At 35.0% G+C, this 17252-nt stretch overlaps 1 protein-coding gene across 5 annotated transcripts in view; it reads right to left on the bottom strand.

Annotated features, from left to right (window-relative positions):
- Positions 1-17252, bottom strand: part of LOC105481879 (MAM domain containing glycosylphosphatidylinositol anchor 2) — an 859970-nt gene that overhangs the window by 456700 nt on the left and 386018 nt on the right. For all 5 annotated transcript variants that reach the window (XR_011625905.1, XR_011625904.1, XM_011741671.3 and 2 more), the window contains exon 2: positions 10598-10737. Coding sequence is in view for 3 of the 5 variants with exons in the window: in XM_011741671.3 (XP_011739973.2) it covers positions 10598-10737 (140 nt within the window). In the remaining 2 variants the exon portion in view is untranslated. The remainder of the gene's footprint in view (positions 1-10597; positions 10738-17252) is intronic.

Here is a 17252-nt window from a genome sequence, read left to right as displayed (position 1 = left end):
CCAAGTATTTGCTATTGTGAATAGTGCCGCAATGAACATACGTGTGCATGTGTCTTTATAGCAGCATGATTTATAATCCTTTGGGTATATACCCAGTAATGGGATGGCTGGGTCATATGGTACATCTAGTTCTAGATCCTTGAGGAATCGCCATACTGTTTTCCATAATGGTTGAACTAGTTTACAATCCCACCAACAGTGTAAAAGTGTTCCTATTTCACCACATCCTCTCCAGCACCTGTTTTTTCCTGACTTTTTAATGATTGCCTACTTTTAATTAAACAAACAGATGCTTTTCAAATGGTAATTAGTATTTGGCTGCAGAAAGTTTAGTCTTGCTCCAAAATCTAAAGTTCTGTTCTGTGATTCTCTTCTCAGACTTACTGAAGAATCTACACAGCATCTTCATCCAACATCAAAGCAGCTAGATTGTATTGCCTGAGCAGTAGGGCGATTTTCACTCAAAGCTGGACTTGCTGCAGAACACTTTCTTGCTCTGAGCCCTACTTGAAACTGACAGCCTTCAAAATTAACTGATACAATGACTTGGAGATATAATTTAAATGTAGTATATGCAACCCATAGAATCCAAAGGTCTATCTTATTGTGCACCCCATTCTTAGTGATAGGACTTGTGAAGAGCAACAACTTTTACCACCTTCTGTTATGCACACAGCTTACTATGGTACCCAGACTACTCACTGCTTCCTGTTCACAAAGGTAAAAAATGCCATGATGTAATCAATACAATGGACCGGTACAGATGCTTCTCAACTTGTAATGGGGTTGTCTCCTGATAGCCTCATTGCAACTTGAAAATATCGTGAGTTGAAAATGCACTTAATACATCGAACCTACCAAATGTCATAGTGTAGCCTAGCCTATCTTAAACATGTTTAGAACACTTACATTAGCCCACAGTTAGGCAAAATCATTTGGCTACACAATATACTGTAGATTATCAGTATTACATGGTTGTCTGAGAGCTGAAGCTCGCTGCCACTGCCCCTCATCACAAGAGAGTATCGTACTGCATATCACTAGCCTGGAAAAAGGCAAAATTCAAAATTCAAAGTAAGATTTCTGCTGAATGCTTATGACTTTTGCACCATTGTAAAGTTGAACAATCATGTTAGGAGACCATCTGTGTAATCGTCTATAGGTTACCAAGACAATCAAGTTCCTTATGCACTGTAATGTTACAGAGAGTGAGTGTTAGCCCTGATCTAAGGCAGACATGTACATGTGGATTGCTGTCTATCCCACATAAGAACAAACTTCTAAATTCTCTTTCATGATAAGAATTAAAAAGCATGCATTTGTTAGATTACTAGCTGCATACCAGCTAGTGCCAGGGGTGTGGTGGTGTTCCAGTGAAGACACCACATCTGATCCAGCAGCTGCTGTGGTTTGGTTGTTAACCATAAGCTATCATATATCATAATCCGCCTGACTTTTTAGTTACTTTACATGTGAAGTGAACAGGTGCATGATGGAGACTATGACTCCTTCACTGTTAAATCTTTGATGGTAGCATATAATCTCTGAAGTTTCTCCTGGGAAGGAGTGTTACTGATGATTTCATACGTTGGTTTGGGAAGAACAGTTTTATAGGATTCCACTAGGTCTTTTCTACTAAAATGATTCTGACTTATTCCAAGGGTCATATAACCAGTGTGAGGATCCTGCTTGTTGCTAAGTATGTTGGTCCCGATTATGTACTTGGGAGTCTGGGGAAATAACCATAGATCAATCCATTTACCTAGGCTAGGACTCCATTTATCTCTTGTCTTCCTCAAATCCCCATTCTAACTCTATTAGCATTACAAGACTACTGATGTCAGTGCTAGCTCAGGCTCTGTACCTTTCAGAGGTACAGAGGCTTTGCTAGTTCACTTTTTCCAGTGTAAATTTGCTAGTTCACTTTTTCCAGTGTAAATTGCTATGTAAAATGGCCATAAATCCTTTTAAGGAAGGATTGAGACAGCATTTTTTTGTGTAACTTTCAGTGATATTGCTAGGTCTTTCTTTAAGAAAACCTGGTTTCCCTTTCAACCAGTAAGAGTTGGCTCCATGAACTAGTTTAAATTTGGAAACTGGATGAATGATTGTGATCTTCTATTATAGTGGAAAATGTCTACTTCCTCAAGGTGTCATTTTTGTCTTTTTAGATACATCAAGTACTACTCTAGTCAGCTATCCTTGTGTCATAAACCCTTGTTGATAAAAGAATTCCGGTTGCTATTCTGACCTTGTTGCTCTTCACACTATCGATATCAATATTGAGTTTGCTGGTAAAGTGTTACTACTAAACTTCTGCCATTTCTGAAAATGGCAGAATCAGACCATTGAGTTTAGAGATCCTTGTACTATGGTAGCATCTCCTACTACACCCTGGGCTACAGAGGACAGTCACCCTGAGCTTTTCATAGATGCCAGTGTCCATCTGACTACTGCATTTCTCACAGTGAATGCCTTGGGAATTCTCTAAAAACAAGCCTCATATAATAAATATGTGCTAACATTCCCACCTCCCTGAGTCTTCTAAGTTTTAATATTCTGTGAAGGCAGCTCTGTATCTCTAGCTCACTTACCATGAGTCCTCATGATGTTTAAATTTCAAAGAACTAACAGCATATTAGGACTAGCTCCAGGTGTTCTTACTCATAATTAACCCAAGTCATGGAAGAGTACTTTATCCTTAAATTCTTCCTAGCCCAGTATCATCACACTCTAGACCCACATTACTGCTACCTCAAAGTCCAGTGGCCAAATCCAGGCATAGAGAGAGACAAATTTCAATGGGACAGGAAAGAATATCCACCTACTTTATTGAGTTAAATGTAAGTATATAGTAATAACAGTAAGAGCTTATAATTATTAAGTTTGTAAATAAATTATTATGTGGTATCAATGACTCAATCACAAATACGATTATCATTTACTAAGCATTTATGTTGTGCTAGGCACTCTGTCAAATGATCTACACGTATTGTCTCATTAATTACACTGACAAATTTTTTTTTTTTGAGATAGTATCTGGAATGAATGAGATGTTTTAGATTGTTCATAAAATTAAACAAAAGATGAATTCAGAGAGAATAGTAGATAGGTAAATCTTCTGATGAATAAAAATAACTTTTCCTGAGAATTTTAATAAAATTTCTAAAAATATTTGGTTGATGCTGATACACTGAGAATAAAAAGTATTAGCAATTTAGGAGTATGTTAAAGTGTTGACCCCAAAAAGCCTTTCTTATTCTATATAAAAATAAATGGAAACAAAACTATTTGAAGACTATAAGGAAGACTCTAAGTGTTTCATCCTAAACAAGTTATGCTAAATACATTTACTCATGTAACCATGTACTTAATAAAGATGTACATCACCTGGAGATGGGACTAGGTATATGAGGCAGGGACAGGGATTGTGAAAGCAGCCATTGATATGGCAATCTTTTTTTTTTTTTTTTTTTTGAGACAGGCTTTTGCTCTTTCGCCTAGGCAAGATCAGGGCTCAATGAAGCTTACACTTCCCCAGGCTCAAGCAATCCTCCCACCTCAGCATCCCAAGTAGCTGGAACTACAGGCAAATGTCACCACATCTGGCTAATTTTTTTTTATTTCTTTGTAAAGACGAGGTTTTGCCATGTTGCCCAGGCTGGTCTCGAACTCCTGAGCTCAAGCAATCTGCCTATCTCGGCCTCCCAAGGTCCTGGGATTACATGAGTGAGCCACCACACCCAGCTGATGTGAAATTTTTTTAAAAATAAATATTTGGATTCTTATTCTAAACATTTTCCACATCTTATCCAAAGATTATTTGAAAAAATATTAGTTATTTTAGTTGGAAACTCTCTAACATGATGTAGCAGACAGTTCAGTCTAGATATGTTTATCACAGATGAAAAAAAGCAAATTATATTAATTTTATAAAACACAAAAAAGAATTAATATAATAATTGATTATAGCAGAACCTAAACCTGCCCACATTAATTGGAGATAAATCCAAATATCTAGTATGTTTCTTATTCAAGTGCATGCATTCTCATTTTGTAAAAAAAAATTAACAGACTAAATTAGAAAAAAAGTAGAGGTATATAAAATATACCTCTATATAAAATATCTGCAAAGAACAATACACATAGCACTAATGGTTTCGAACTGAAGAACTGGCTACTAACATTTGTAAGATTTTTATCATGATAAGATTACCATTGAGAATCTGCAGAGAAGATTAACAAGGACAAAAGCATCAATAACTCTGCAACAGCCTTGGTAGTTAAAAATACATTTATACAACAATCAAATGACTGAATACAATTCTATTCTAAAATTGAAAAATGGCCCAGCCTAGTTTTTTAATGCAAAAAGAAAATGCTCACTAAGGTTAAGGTGTAATAAACTAGTAGACAATTTTAATGCTTCCTAGTGTTTTGGATTTACATAATTATTTTTAAAGAGTGGCTTTCAAAAATATTTTAGTGATGAAAAATATTATTCAAATGAAATCCTACCCAGCAAGTCAGCATATAAAATGAAGAAAAGCAGAGCTGCTTTGATTGATGCACATTTTTTTCTTTGTTTTGTTTTGAAAGGAGAAGGTCAGTATCTTCCAACCTTGCAAACAGGTTGTTTATTATTTTTATGTTTATTATTATGTTTATTATTAAAAGAAATTCAAAGACCCACACATTATACTGGTTACAATTAAACTGTATTGCTATCTGAGAAGTCTGAAATTTAAAAGTTCAAATGTTCAGTATTCCTACTGAGAACTTCCTTTTAAAAGCCGGTCATGCTTTCTACATACGACCTCATTGCAAGAATAATGCAATGTAACGAAAATCTCAACATTTATTTGGGTGGAGAACATGAAAATCATATTTTCTAATTTATACGGTAGATAAAAAATGTTTGAGGTCAACGGAGGAAATATTTTAAAACAACTATAAAGGAATGACCTGCTTGTTTATATATCAAAATATATTATAGGCCAGGCGCAGTAGCTCAAAACTGTAATCCTAGCACTTTGGGAGGCTGACGCGTGGATCACCTGAGATCAGGAGTTTTGAGACCAACCTGGCCAACATGGGGAAACCCCGTCTCTATTAAAAATACAAAAATTAGCCAGGGGTAGTGGTGTGTGCCTGTAATCCCAACTACTCAGTACACTGAGACAGGAGAACCGCTTGAACCCGAGAGGCAGAGGTTGCAGTTAGCCGAAATTGTGCCACTGCACTCCAGCCTGAGTGACAGAGTGAGCCGCTGTCTAAACATACACACACACACACACACACACACACACATATAGGTATATATGTATATATTTTATTAATTATATTAATTTTATTATATAAATTATATCTATTTTATCACATAGTATATATAAAATAATATATATTATATAATATATTAAATATTATGTTATATTTTATATATTATATAATATACATTGAATATTATATGTTATATTTTATATATTATTTAATATATTATATATTAAATAATATATTTTATATATAATACTATATATTATATATTTATATTTATATATTATTTATATTTTTTACATAAATAGTAAAGCTGTAGAAGGTAAAATGGAATGGAATTGGTACAGAAAAGAATAACAGAAAGGTGCAGACTAATGTAATTTTGTTAATGCTAAAAAGAGCATTTTGAAGCTGTCCAGTGGAATATTGACCATCCTATTTATATAAGGGCAAGAGGGAAAAAGAGAGAAGAAGGAGACAGAAAGCACACTAAACTAACACTTCATACTAAGGACAAAATGATTTCCTGATGATTAAATTGTCAAATACATAAATGACTATAAGCTGTTAGAAAAACAAATCTTAAATGGATATAAGGAGATCTTGCTAAAGTAGCTACAAAAGTCATAAGCCAAAAATGATTCCTCTTTTCAAAACAAAAACCTAAGAACAAAAGTATCATAAACAATCTTAAAACACAAGTAACACCCTGGGAGGTGCAATTGGCAACATGTTTATCAGCAATTGAATTTATTTATGTAGTATATTTGTCTTCACAAGTCTACAAGAAGGAGCAAACTAGCAAGAAAAGAGAGGACCAGTAAATAGAGATGTACAAATGACTGATAAACATGCAGGAAAATGTTCAAATTGGCTAGTGATTTAAAATGCAAATTTAAATTGCAATTGAGTGTAATTTACTTTCTTCCATCAAATTGACAAAAATAAAAAAATAAAAAAACACTCCCATTGAGAAAGCAAGTAAAGGTCCCTTTCAACTTTGGCTAAATAATTCCATTTTGAGGAGGGAATCTAAGATACAGCAATGCTACCATACATTTCACAAAGATGTACATACAGGCAACACAAACATATACCCTACAAGTATTCATTGGATTGTTTATAACAGTGACCATCTGTAAGTAATTCCATGATGAACAACACAGCAGCAATTATACACATTTGAGAGTACTCACAGCAAAATTCAGTGCACCCATACAAAGAACTATTCAGCCTGAGTGAAGACAATGATCCAAGCCACTGGTTCAAACTTTAGCGTACATCAGATTCACTTGGAGGGCTTGCTAAAACATGAATTGCTGGCCCCAATGCAGGGATTTCTAATGTGAAGTGATCTGGAATTTTCATTTTTAATCAATTATCTCCAGAAACCACACATTAAGAACTACCAGGCTAGACCCATACTTGGTGTTTTGGACACATGGCCAAGTGAAAAATTCTAGTCATAGAATAATACTTTTCATTATCTCATTTATTAAAAATTGAAAATGGAACATGAACATAAATAATTATATAAAGGAAATGCATCGAACAAGAACTGAAAGGTGATATGCCGAACTATTACTTCTGGGAAGCAGGGCAGGTTGGAAGGAGAAGAGAAACATTTATGTTAAATATCCTACTGTTTAAGTCATTTACAAGACTATATTTATAATGTATTTAAAGTATTGATGTGATAATTTTGAGAAAGGAGAAAGAGGAAGGGAAAGGAGGGGAGGGGAGGGCAGGGCAGGGCAGACAAGGGAAGGGAAGGGAAGGGAAGGGAAGGGAATGGAAGGGATGCAGAGAGGGGAAGAAAGAGGGTAGCTGAATTCTGAAGCTGTAGACATCTAGAGTTTGTACTAGATTATTAGATTTACTGGCAAACTCTTTCTTTCTTTCTTACTTCTTCATGTATCTTTGTAATAAACTCTCATTAAACGAGGTAGTCTGAACATAGTTCTATTCCTTGCAAGCTAAAAAGGCTAATTAACAGAGATGTATAGGCTGTGCAGAGCAATAACACACAAAAAAATACAGAAATTGATTTAAATGCATCTAATTTAAAGCAGGATATAGGAATACTAAAACCAGTTTTAAAACCTACTTATTTTCATACCTACATATCCAAATATAGATCTTAGAGTTGATGCTCCTAAATTACTGAAAAATAATAAAGCCAACATGTTTCTATTACATGCTGACACAATGCTTATGTACCAAGAAAGTATAGTTGCATTTGTATGTATGTGTGTGTGTATATATATATGTATATGTGTATATATACACACACAGGATATATGTGTGTATATATGTCCATAATATAAATTTAACTCTCGAAAGGATTCTATGATACAAGATAGTTATTATCATCCCGGAAATATAAAAAAGAAAACTGAGGCAAAGAAAGCTGGGAGATTACGGAACTTTTCCAAGGTCACACTGTTAGTCCTGGTGGAGCCAGAGTTACATCCAGACAGTCTGGTTCCAGCATCATGCTCTCAACTATTGCATCGTACTGACCTCTCCTTCACTTGTTTTATTTTCTTTGGATACATCAATACCTTCAGGCCACTACCTATCACTAAACAATACACCATAAAAAATTAAAGAGGCTAGAAAAAATGCTCTCTACAATACTTTTGGAAATAAACAATCTTTATGACTCTTACTGCTAGAAGAATAGGTAGCAGATTAAGAAATCTGCTGATGAGTGAATGAGGAACCTCTCTCTTCCACTGCATTTCCAACTATCATACTCAGATTAGACAAGCAAGAAAGTCATTCCAGCTTTCTGATATCAGCCAACAAAAATCATCCTCAGGACCAGCTGCCAGTAGCATGCCCTTTAGACTTTGGCCAGAATGCCAAGCCCCAGCTGTTCTGTCAGCCTTCCTTATACAGTTTGTTGACAATGAAGAGGCCCAGTTAATTTTTCAACTGGCAATATAAGCTGAAACTGATTCACCTGCAAACACCTTAATTCATTCTAGGAATAAAAAGATACTGATACCAAAACAACACATTTTTCTTAGGATCAAAACACATTGAAATGTTTCCCAAAAATGGAACTGCTTAGGGGAAAAAAAAAAAAAAAAATGAATGATCTACTTCTTCGTTTCAGAACTTAATCTGGTTTGTCTTGAGGTCAAAGATTGTACTCCTGATTGTGAATGATAAAAAGGGAAAATGTATGGAGAAAATGGGAAATTTCCAATATTAAAGGGACAGGAGGATGGAGAGAGAAGCAGCAGAGCAACACCTGGGGTGTGTTAGAAACAGAGATAAGAAGTTGATTTTTTAAATATAATTTGGAGTTCAGAAGGTGTAAATGTAGTACACTCAGTGAAGGACTAATGGGAGCCTCAGTGAATCTTCTCTTGCCATAAATTGCCTCTCATAAAGTTCTTCACAGCTTCTTTTAAATATGTTTGGACCCTCCTGTTTAGATCCCAACTTTTGACTCTGAAATTTCTATTCCATGTCTACAAAACAAAACATATAATCAAATTATAACAACACTGTATTTTCTTTGAGTTAATATTATCTTGAGTTAAGTCTATCATTGTTCAAATTTTTGGTAACATTATTTTAACTGGACATTGTTTTCTGTATAAATTTTAAAATGAAAATGCTTCACATACCCATTTCCTTGTTTCAAATTTTAACAAGTATCAGTCATCAGTCTGTCCTTGTATGTTGTCTTTTGGAATCATTTTTTTTCTATCAAGCGTAATTATCCTGGCTCAAATTGTGTTTATCTAAATTTCATTAAGACAATTGTATTCTTTAATCCATTTTCATTTAATAGCAAATGTTATAATTTGAAATTATAGTTATCATGAGTTTTCCTTTTTTAACATTTTTAATAATTATTCTTTCTAGATTACTTTTGTTCTTTTTCATTTTACCAACAGCATGAGTTTTATTAAGCATATTTTACCATTTCTGTTTTAGCCATGGTCTTGTCTATTTAATGCTTCATTCTGTGATGCTTTATATGCGTATTTTTATCATTTCAGAGTCAAAATGGTAAATAAAAAGATCCTTGAGTTAAGGATCTGTCAGTAAGAGTCAAGAATGGCAGAAGTTAAAAACAGGGTTAAAATGGTGAGTTCATAAAATTTCCACATTACTCTTCACTTTTCCCTCTGTAGCTTTGTTAGCTGGATTTTTTTTTTCCTGTAACACAAATACTTAAAATATGTAACTTTATCTACTAAATGAGACTACTTTTCCTACCATAGTGCTTGTGTTGATTACAAATGTGAATTTTGAGCTAGTAAGGTTATTGACAATAAGAATTATCAATTTTTGAGTAAAATATCCTCAATATTCTGCATCTAAATTAGATTGCTGCATCATATATATATATAACCTAAACATATTATCTTCTATCTAACTATTTTGTTCTTACAAATATTTTGTTTTCTTTCTTTTTTTTTTGTTTTGATTGTTGTTTGAGACAGTGTTTCTCTCTGTTGCCCAGACAGGAGTGTGGTGGTACTGTCATGACAACCTACAGCCTTGATCTCTTGGGCTTAAGTGATCCTTCCACGTCAGCCTCCAGAGTAGCTGAGACTACGGGTGTGCACCACCAGGCCCAGCTAATTTTTAATTTTTTTTTTTTTTGTAGAGACAAAAAGCTGGTCACCAGCTTCTGACCTCAAGTGATCCTCTTGCCTCAGCCTCACAAGGTGCTGAGGTTGTAAGCATGAGCCACCACGCGTGAGCTTTGCCTTTACATATTGTTGTAATTTTAGTGCCCTTTAAAAGTCTCCGTTTTTATTGCTTCTATAAAATTAGCTTAAGAAAGGTGTAGCTGATGATTCTGAAGGCCTGAGTGCATACAGTATCTGCAACTGTTTGTTTTTCAAGGTTTTCTATGAATAAAATGACTAGGAGTAAGAAAAGTACATGTGACCTCATGCTTCACATTCTTCAGAACAAATACCTCTCGGTTGCAATTATGTCATCATGAAATCATGTCCCACGTTTTAAAATAAACTCATTGCCATATGAATTGTTATCCTACTGAGATATTTTTGTAGTTGTCTGTTTAACAGCTTCCTTAGAAGTGTCTTCTACATTTCCCATAATACCAAAACAAAAATTTCTTTTTTCATCTTATACACAAAAATAGCTCAAGTTTGAATGTTCTGAAATCCACACTCTTGTCCTGCATTGCACATATACTTGCACTTGAGTTACAAACACACACCCCCACACACACAGTTTTAGCTAAATATTCTAAAATATACACTTTTTGACTTCCAAGAAAAGTCAGAGAGTGTTTTCTCCAGTGTCACAGTTCGGGACTCACCTGTGGACGTGGATGTCCTGTGACTAGACAAGTCAACTCTAGGGTTTCTCCTTCCCGGATAGTGTAGACCCTTTCAGAGTAGCGCTCCTCTTCAATGTTACAGGCCAAGCCTGAGTGCACAATACGAACCGTAGGAGGAGCTGTCGAGTCAGGAAGAAGAGAGACAAGATACATGAAAAGGTAAGTAAGTGATCTGCTCATGAACCATCTTGACTATAAAAGCAATTCTTATTAGACTTCACCATAGTCAGATTAGTCAGATTCATCAGTCTTAACACCTCCCCAAGGCATTAAAGATTTTACTGGAAGAAATCTTCAAATTTATCTAACAGTGACCAACACATTTCCAGGGGAACAAGGTAGTGGAAGAACATTGGTGCCTCAAGAAATCACCATCAATACAAGACCACATGATAAAACTTGATTGTTAAAATGTGAGAAGGTCTCTTCCTTTCTGAGTTCAATCAAACTTTAATATAATAAGGAATATTGCACCAAAAAATATGTAGTACAAAAGAAAGAAGACAATTGGAAGAGAAAAGGGAATTTAAATTGAAGACATTGGCATTTGTCTATTAATTATTTAAGCCATGTAGCGCACAAGATAAGAAGCTCACGAATAAGATGATTTGGTTTTCAGGAAGTGAAAACCAACTTAATTTACCATACTTACAGACATCTGTATTGATGTAAACAAAGTATGATTCTTGATTAAGCCATGGAAGAAGACAATATACCATTGTTGCCTGAGTCTAAAATTCTGATTCAAAAGAAACTTCATTAGCATAAAGCTGCCCAAATTTCTAAATATAATTTTCTCCTACTTCAGTGCCAAGGGGCCAATAAAATTTAACTAACACTCCTTGACTTACATATCACTGGGAACAACTACATGGAAACTTTCTGTGGGTCATGAGAAGTGCTTAGCTAATAAGATATGGTGCTTGCCATCACGTAAATTATTGACAGCTACTAGCTTCAAATTGGAGATCATCTCCTTTTGTGAACTCAGCATTTTTGTTTGTAATACATTTTGGAGTGAAACAGAATGGTTATTTCAGTTAAAGGCAAGTGGAAAGATTATATCTACATATAAATGACAGTGATCTCAAGAATTTCCTGATAGATATTTCGACCTAAACAGTAGTATTACTAGCAGAGGTTGTGATTGCTTAAAAATTAATGCCAGTACCAGCATATTAGGAATGTTTTGTCTAACATTTAAGATGATAAATCTTACAGAATTTTAAAATAAATTTGGTGATTCTATGGAAGAAAAAAAGATTATAAGGCCAACTCATGAAAACATTCATTCTGGGAAAATCTGTGTTCTGAAAGTAAAATAGAATAGTTTTCAATATCTACTATTTTGTTTTATATAACGTAATTGCACAGTCTACCCACAGAGCTTAATAACTGACACCAGGGCGTATTTCATTATCTTTCTCAATTTCAGGCAGAAACTGGAAGATGGAAAAGCCCACTTATGATTAATAAAACAACTGGCTATGTCCAGCTCTTTCTAGGTACCAATGCATAATCCTGTTACTCAACCTTGAAACTCAGAACCCTGATTCCAATATGCATAATCAAAATGACAAGTAAAAGTTTCCAATTCCAATAATAGGATAAGAACAAAAGAGTACTTCTAGAAAAGTGGCCTTGACACTAAATATGCATAATAAACGCCCCTCAAGAACTTGTTAAAAATACAAATTTCAAAGGTGTTCAGAGACCTGATATATCTGCAAGAAACCCCAGGAATCTGCATTTTTACCGAACACTCAGATAGCTACAATGACAGAGCTACATAGACTAGGTTCTGGGTATTATATTTGTTAGCTAAAGAAAAATACTCCAAGGAATAAAATATCCTTTTTCTCTGTCTTTTTAAAGTAACTAAACTTTCTGCTATGCATCATTTCACTGATTTGAAAAATTAAACGATGCTTAAGTCAAATGTCCAGTTTGGTCTATGAAACCAATTTATTAAAAATTTTCCATCATGTCTCTGGACTCTGTCTAGACATTGTAATAATTTGTTTGATTTTATGACATTAGAAATCCTTATCTTTGGTGTTTCTCTTAGTGCTCTGATATGTTTCACACCACATTTCCCACAAATCATTTCAGGCAGTGATCAAATTTGGACTTCAATTTAGATAAGTAATACTAGTGAGGTAGTTATATTTAGACATTTGTCTAATATAGTCATATCCATATTGTAGAGGTTAACAAACTGATGAAAATCTATAAATGTTTGCAAAACAAAATAAAATAAATTTTCAATAGAAAATACAGAACCATTTTCTTAAAATATATTTTCATGCTAAATTTAGCTTCATACGTGATAGCCCACATGTTTATTAATATACCTAATTATGTAGTGACATGACATCTTTTCCAGACTAATTTACACTTGTTATTTTTGTTTTAATTTCAAATCAATGCTTAGTATTGTTATTTTTAAGGTATATCTTTCAAAAACATCATTATGCAAATAAGTAGCTTTATTTAAACCACTTAAATTATACAGTAAGCACACTGTGACATTTACAAGGGTTAATTTTCTGCTATTTTCTTCTATATTATAACACATTCTTGGAAAAGGTAATTGCCTGCATACTGCAGTCATCATGAACCTACCACCTCTCCTGTAGGAGGGTGGAATATTCCACCAAATTTTAAGTGTGGAAGTTGTCTTCCTCTTAGTATTCATTAAAATATGTGCTCAATATTTTAGCTGCTCAATGATAAGGAGAGTATTTTAGAAGCTTCCCTTAATTCTTTTGTTTGCACAAAGCTCACTTGAAAGGACCTTAGAGTTCATATAGGTCAGTGCTCTCATTTCCCGATTAGGAAAGAAAAGTCTGAGGACATCAAATGATGTCACAATCCTGTGGCTAGTTGTGGCTAAATGAGACCAGAGCCACTGGCCTATTGTTCTTTTCACTACTTGATGCTCTCTATTTAAACTATGTCTGTCATAGTTAAATTTGTGTTCTAAATAACTCCCAAACTAGACCCAGACCTAGACCAGGCTAGGGGTATAAAAAACGACTGAGAAACTATTAATAAAGCAGTTAGAGCACCATAAACTAGATTAAGAATGTAAGTAGCAGAATTGCTCCAAACTTAACCAAACTTAACAATAGACTGTTGCCCCAGTTCATCATCCTACCTCCAGTACCTGCCAAATCCATGACATCTCACAATGATCAAAGTAGTATTTTGAAATTTCTATTTACATTATGTTGTTTCTCTGCTTAAAAACCTACAATATCTCCCTATGACATTTCATAGAGTCCTAATCGCTGCACATGAGTGCATTTAGGCCCTCTGGCAAGGGTCCTCACGCTTACTATCCAACTAGAAGCCCCATTTCTCTGTAATATCAGGCTATCCTCAGGGAGAATGCAAAGAACCCTGAGATTTTAAGAGTCTTTGCTTATAATGTTCTCCCATCTAAGATTCCCACACCAATAATTGGACCCATGTTCCTGATATCTTCTTGGATTACTTATCAATGATTATCTTCTCTTTTATTCCAGGAGGTATGTGTTTATTGCTTTGTGATTTTCCTTTCTCTTAACATTCAAACACGATAGTAAGCATCTCAGTGCCAGACTGAGCATCATTTTTGGCATCATCCCCATATCATGTAATTCACAGCACAGAGGAGGTATTTATTAACTAATTGAGTTTTAGTTTCTATTTTAGCAACTATCACTCTAACGACTCAACTTCTTACTTTAGCAAAATATCAACTATTATGGCAGTGCATTTGCTTACTTTAAATATAGATGCAATTTGCAGTTTTATACCTGAAGCAAGACATCTCTGATCCTCTGCCTTGTTGGTAAAAAACCTCAATTCATCATCCTTAAATTGGACTAAAGGTTATGATCTCCTCTGCCCTGTAGAGTCAGCAATGAATTACAATGTTAAAATATTGCATGAGACTCATATTCATCCAAATTTTCTTGAAGTAAACCAAATCTCATTATGTAAAATCTTTCCTAACACTAATCATATCAATTGTCTTAATCTGAGGATATTTTGGCTTTGGGTTGAAGAGGTCGCCTTAAAGGGCAAAAGAGAGACATTCTTTTATCTTGTTAGAATATACTTTTGAAAGTTAAACCAAATTCACTCTGGAGAAAGAGTACAAATAAATTATTCTACAATGACAACAACCGGGGCATTTTAATCTTTTCATCTCAGATACAGACTTTCAAGCACATATTTATTGAGCAACTGCGATGGTAGGCATGAGACTATGTGCTGGGGATATGATGATTAATGCCATGAGCTGCCCCTGCTAAGGGCTTACAGCCTACTGGGTTTGTCTAAATTATTTAAAATTATATGATAGTTGAACAGGATAGATACTCTAACAGAAGAAAATGAAAAGTGCTAAACAAAGACAAAGCAGAGGATAGCTAAATCTGCCTAGGGAAGTCTAACAAGTTTCGCAAAGTCAGTGACATTTAACCTAAGTTTGGAGAGATGCTCTTGGGAGCAAAAGAGGAAGGAGATTTCAGAGACAGAAAACTGTGTTCAAAGGCAAATCTGAAATATGCCTTTGTAATATGCCAGTGTCTATTGTGTTTCTGAAATAACCATGTAAAAAATGTGTCCCCTGTAGTTTATCATTTACTTCATACCTTGCCACTGTACAGCCTTATCAGCTTGCCATTATGTCTCAGACACAGGAGAGACACTGGAGAGGCCTGGGAATGGATATCGGAGGAGAGACACATTTTAGAGGTCTTGCTAGATAGGACATGACAATTAACTGAATCTGAGGGTGAGGGAAGAAGTTTATACCCTGACTACGTGAAAGATGACATTTTTTTTTATTTTAATAAGATATTAAATAGGGTATTTAATAAAATAAATTTTATTATTTATTTAATATTTTTATTTTTATTTTATTTTGATTGCCATGGAACTCACATTACCTACAGTTCGGGGAAGCTTGACATGAGGGGCTCTGAGCCCAATTCATGGGGGGTGGAGGGTTGTTGGCATGAGGGCTTAGATGAGAAACATTTTTGATGAAGAAACTTTTTTCAGTAATGGAGATGGTTCCTGAAAAACGTGCTGCTATCAGACATTTATGGTTTTGGTACTAGGAGCTTTCTCTCCTCTAAGAGCTTCAAGTAACAGCCTGGTTCTTTAGTTAAATCCCTCAAATCCCTCATACAGCTATTCTGTGGGAATTCAAGTTGCCACCAGCATGTTGCTACCTTCTACACTAGATCAATGTAACGTATGTTCTTGGTTAAGGTCACAGACCTGTTTAGTTAAGCAGTGTGGAGGGAAGGATGTTCACTGGTCCTCTCCTAGAAGCTCTAGTGAACAGCTCAGTAAACCATGCTGTGCCAGCATTACTCATGTACTATAAATGTTCTGAAGACAGACAGAGAGAGAGAGAGAGACAGAGACAGAGAAAGAGGGAGAGAGAGAGAGGCAGATAGACAGAGACAGAGAGACAGCCTATACCTTACTGTTGTCACATGGCCAAAGAGTCACTATGTATTACTTACACCATTCTCTTAATAAGCATTCAGTTTTGCTTGTAAAGAAAACATAACAATAATCAAACTTTTCTCCCAGCTTTCTATTGGTTTAAGTGATCATATGCTTTCATAAAACACTTCTCAGTTTTATACAACATGTTACATTTAGCTAATCAGCATTGTCAATGGTTGGTTTCTTCTGTTAATTTCAAAATATTCAATGTAGCACATGTATAGTACTTCTAGGATATGGTGGCTTCCATTCTTCTTTTCTTTCCTACCTGAGTTTCTGGTTTAAGATAGTACATGAGATCTCCCCCACCTCCCTTTTTCAAATGGTATTCTAAACTGATTTTTATATATTTTTTGTGCATACAGTCCTAGTCCATAATTACTCCTGTTGCTGACAACTCCATTGCCTAACATCTTCCTCATTAGCCTAGTTACATGTTTTATCATCAAAAAATTTGACAGGGCCAGCTGTGGTGGCTCATGCCTGTAATCCCAGGACTTTGGGAGGCTAGGGCAGGCAGATCACCTGCGGTCAGGAGTTTGAGACCAGACTGGCCAACACGGTGAAACCCAGTCTCTACTGGAAATACAAAAATTAGCCAGGCATGGTGGTGGGCGCCTGTAGTCCTAGCTACTTTGGAGGCAGAGGCAGGAGAATCACTTGAACCCAGGAGGCAGAGGTTGCAGTGAGACGAGATCTGAGATCGTGTGACTGCACTCCAGCCTAGGTGACAGAGAGAGACTCTGTCTCAAAAAAAAAAAAAAAAAAAAAAAAAAAAAAAAAAAAAAAAAAAAAAAAGACAGGAAAAAAAATACAAAGATTTGAAGAAGACGGTGAATAATTCAGTTTTGGATGCTGTGGTGAATTCACCAATAGTTGACAAGTTGCTGCTGGACATTAAGTTTGACAGCTTTCAATGGTAGTTGATGGCTACATAGAATACAGGAGAGTTCTACAGGAGAGCATGTAGAGTGAGAATAAGTCATGATAGAACCATGATAAATATGTATTCTTAACTAGAGAAGCTAAAGAAAGGACTTGGTGTGATTATAATGTCAGAGAGGTAGAAGGAGAACAAAGAAAATGAGGTGCTTTTTAAGTTACATGAGTAGACAGC

The sequence above is a fragment of the Macaca nemestrina genome, chromosome 7 (assembly GCF_043159975.1).
Source record: "Macaca nemestrina isolate mMacNem1 chromosome 7, mMacNem.hap1, whole genome shotgun sequence".
In the NCBI taxonomy this organism is placed as follows: Eukaryota; Metazoa; Chordata; class Mammalia; order Primates; family Cercopithecidae; genus Macaca; species Macaca nemestrina.
The sequence above is the reverse complement of the archived record's forward strand: the minus strand, read 5'-3'. Positions and strand labels throughout refer to the sequence as shown.